The sequence below is a fragment of the Buceros rhinoceros genome, unplaced genomic scaffold, assembly GCF_000710305.1.
Source record: "Buceros rhinoceros silvestris isolate BGI_N320 unplaced genomic scaffold, ASM71030v1 scaffold43381, whole genome shotgun sequence".
Lineage (NCBI taxonomy): Eukaryota > Metazoa > Chordata > Aves > Bucerotiformes > Bucerotidae > Buceros > Buceros rhinoceros.
Genome location: NW_010394411.1, coordinates 1 through 332, shown reverse-complemented (window position 1 = coordinate 332; position 332 = coordinate 1). Strand labels below are relative to the sequence as shown.

Genomic DNA, 332 nt, shown 5'->3' with positions numbered 1-332 from the left:
TGCACCCCTCCAAGACCAGCCAGCCCCTTGCCGGCTCCCCCCTCCCCCGGCAGCACCCGCTCACCAGCGTGTTTCCTTTCCTGACTTCCACCAGCCTCTCCAGGATAGCTGCCAGGTTCGGATCGTCCGACTCCACAGACCAGATGGGGGGAACAGCTGGGTAAGACTCCTGGAGAGGAGAGGATGGGCTTTTAGCTGCTGCCACTGCCTCCGTCCCACTGACGCAGCCAGCAGGGCAGGCAGCTGCAGTCCCAGGGCCCCCCCAGACGGATCCCTTCAGACCCCAGAGGTCAGCGTCACGGCACCGTGATCGCGGGCACCCACCCTCCAGG

General features: G+C 66.3%; 1 protein-coding gene across 1 annotated transcript in view; it reads right to left on the bottom strand.

Annotated features, from left to right (window-relative positions):
• LOC104501411 (ubiquitin-conjugating enzyme E2 Q1-like) overlaps positions 1-274 on the bottom strand; it is a gene marked incomplete at both ends in the record, with an annotated part of 1246 nt that extends 972 nt beyond the window's left edge. The window contains one exon of the mRNA XM_010145215.1: positions 65-274. Coding sequence (XP_010143517.1) covers positions 65-274 — 210 coding nt within the window. The remainder of the gene's footprint in view (positions 1-64) is intronic.
• Between the last annotated feature and the right edge of the window lie 58 nt (positions 275-332).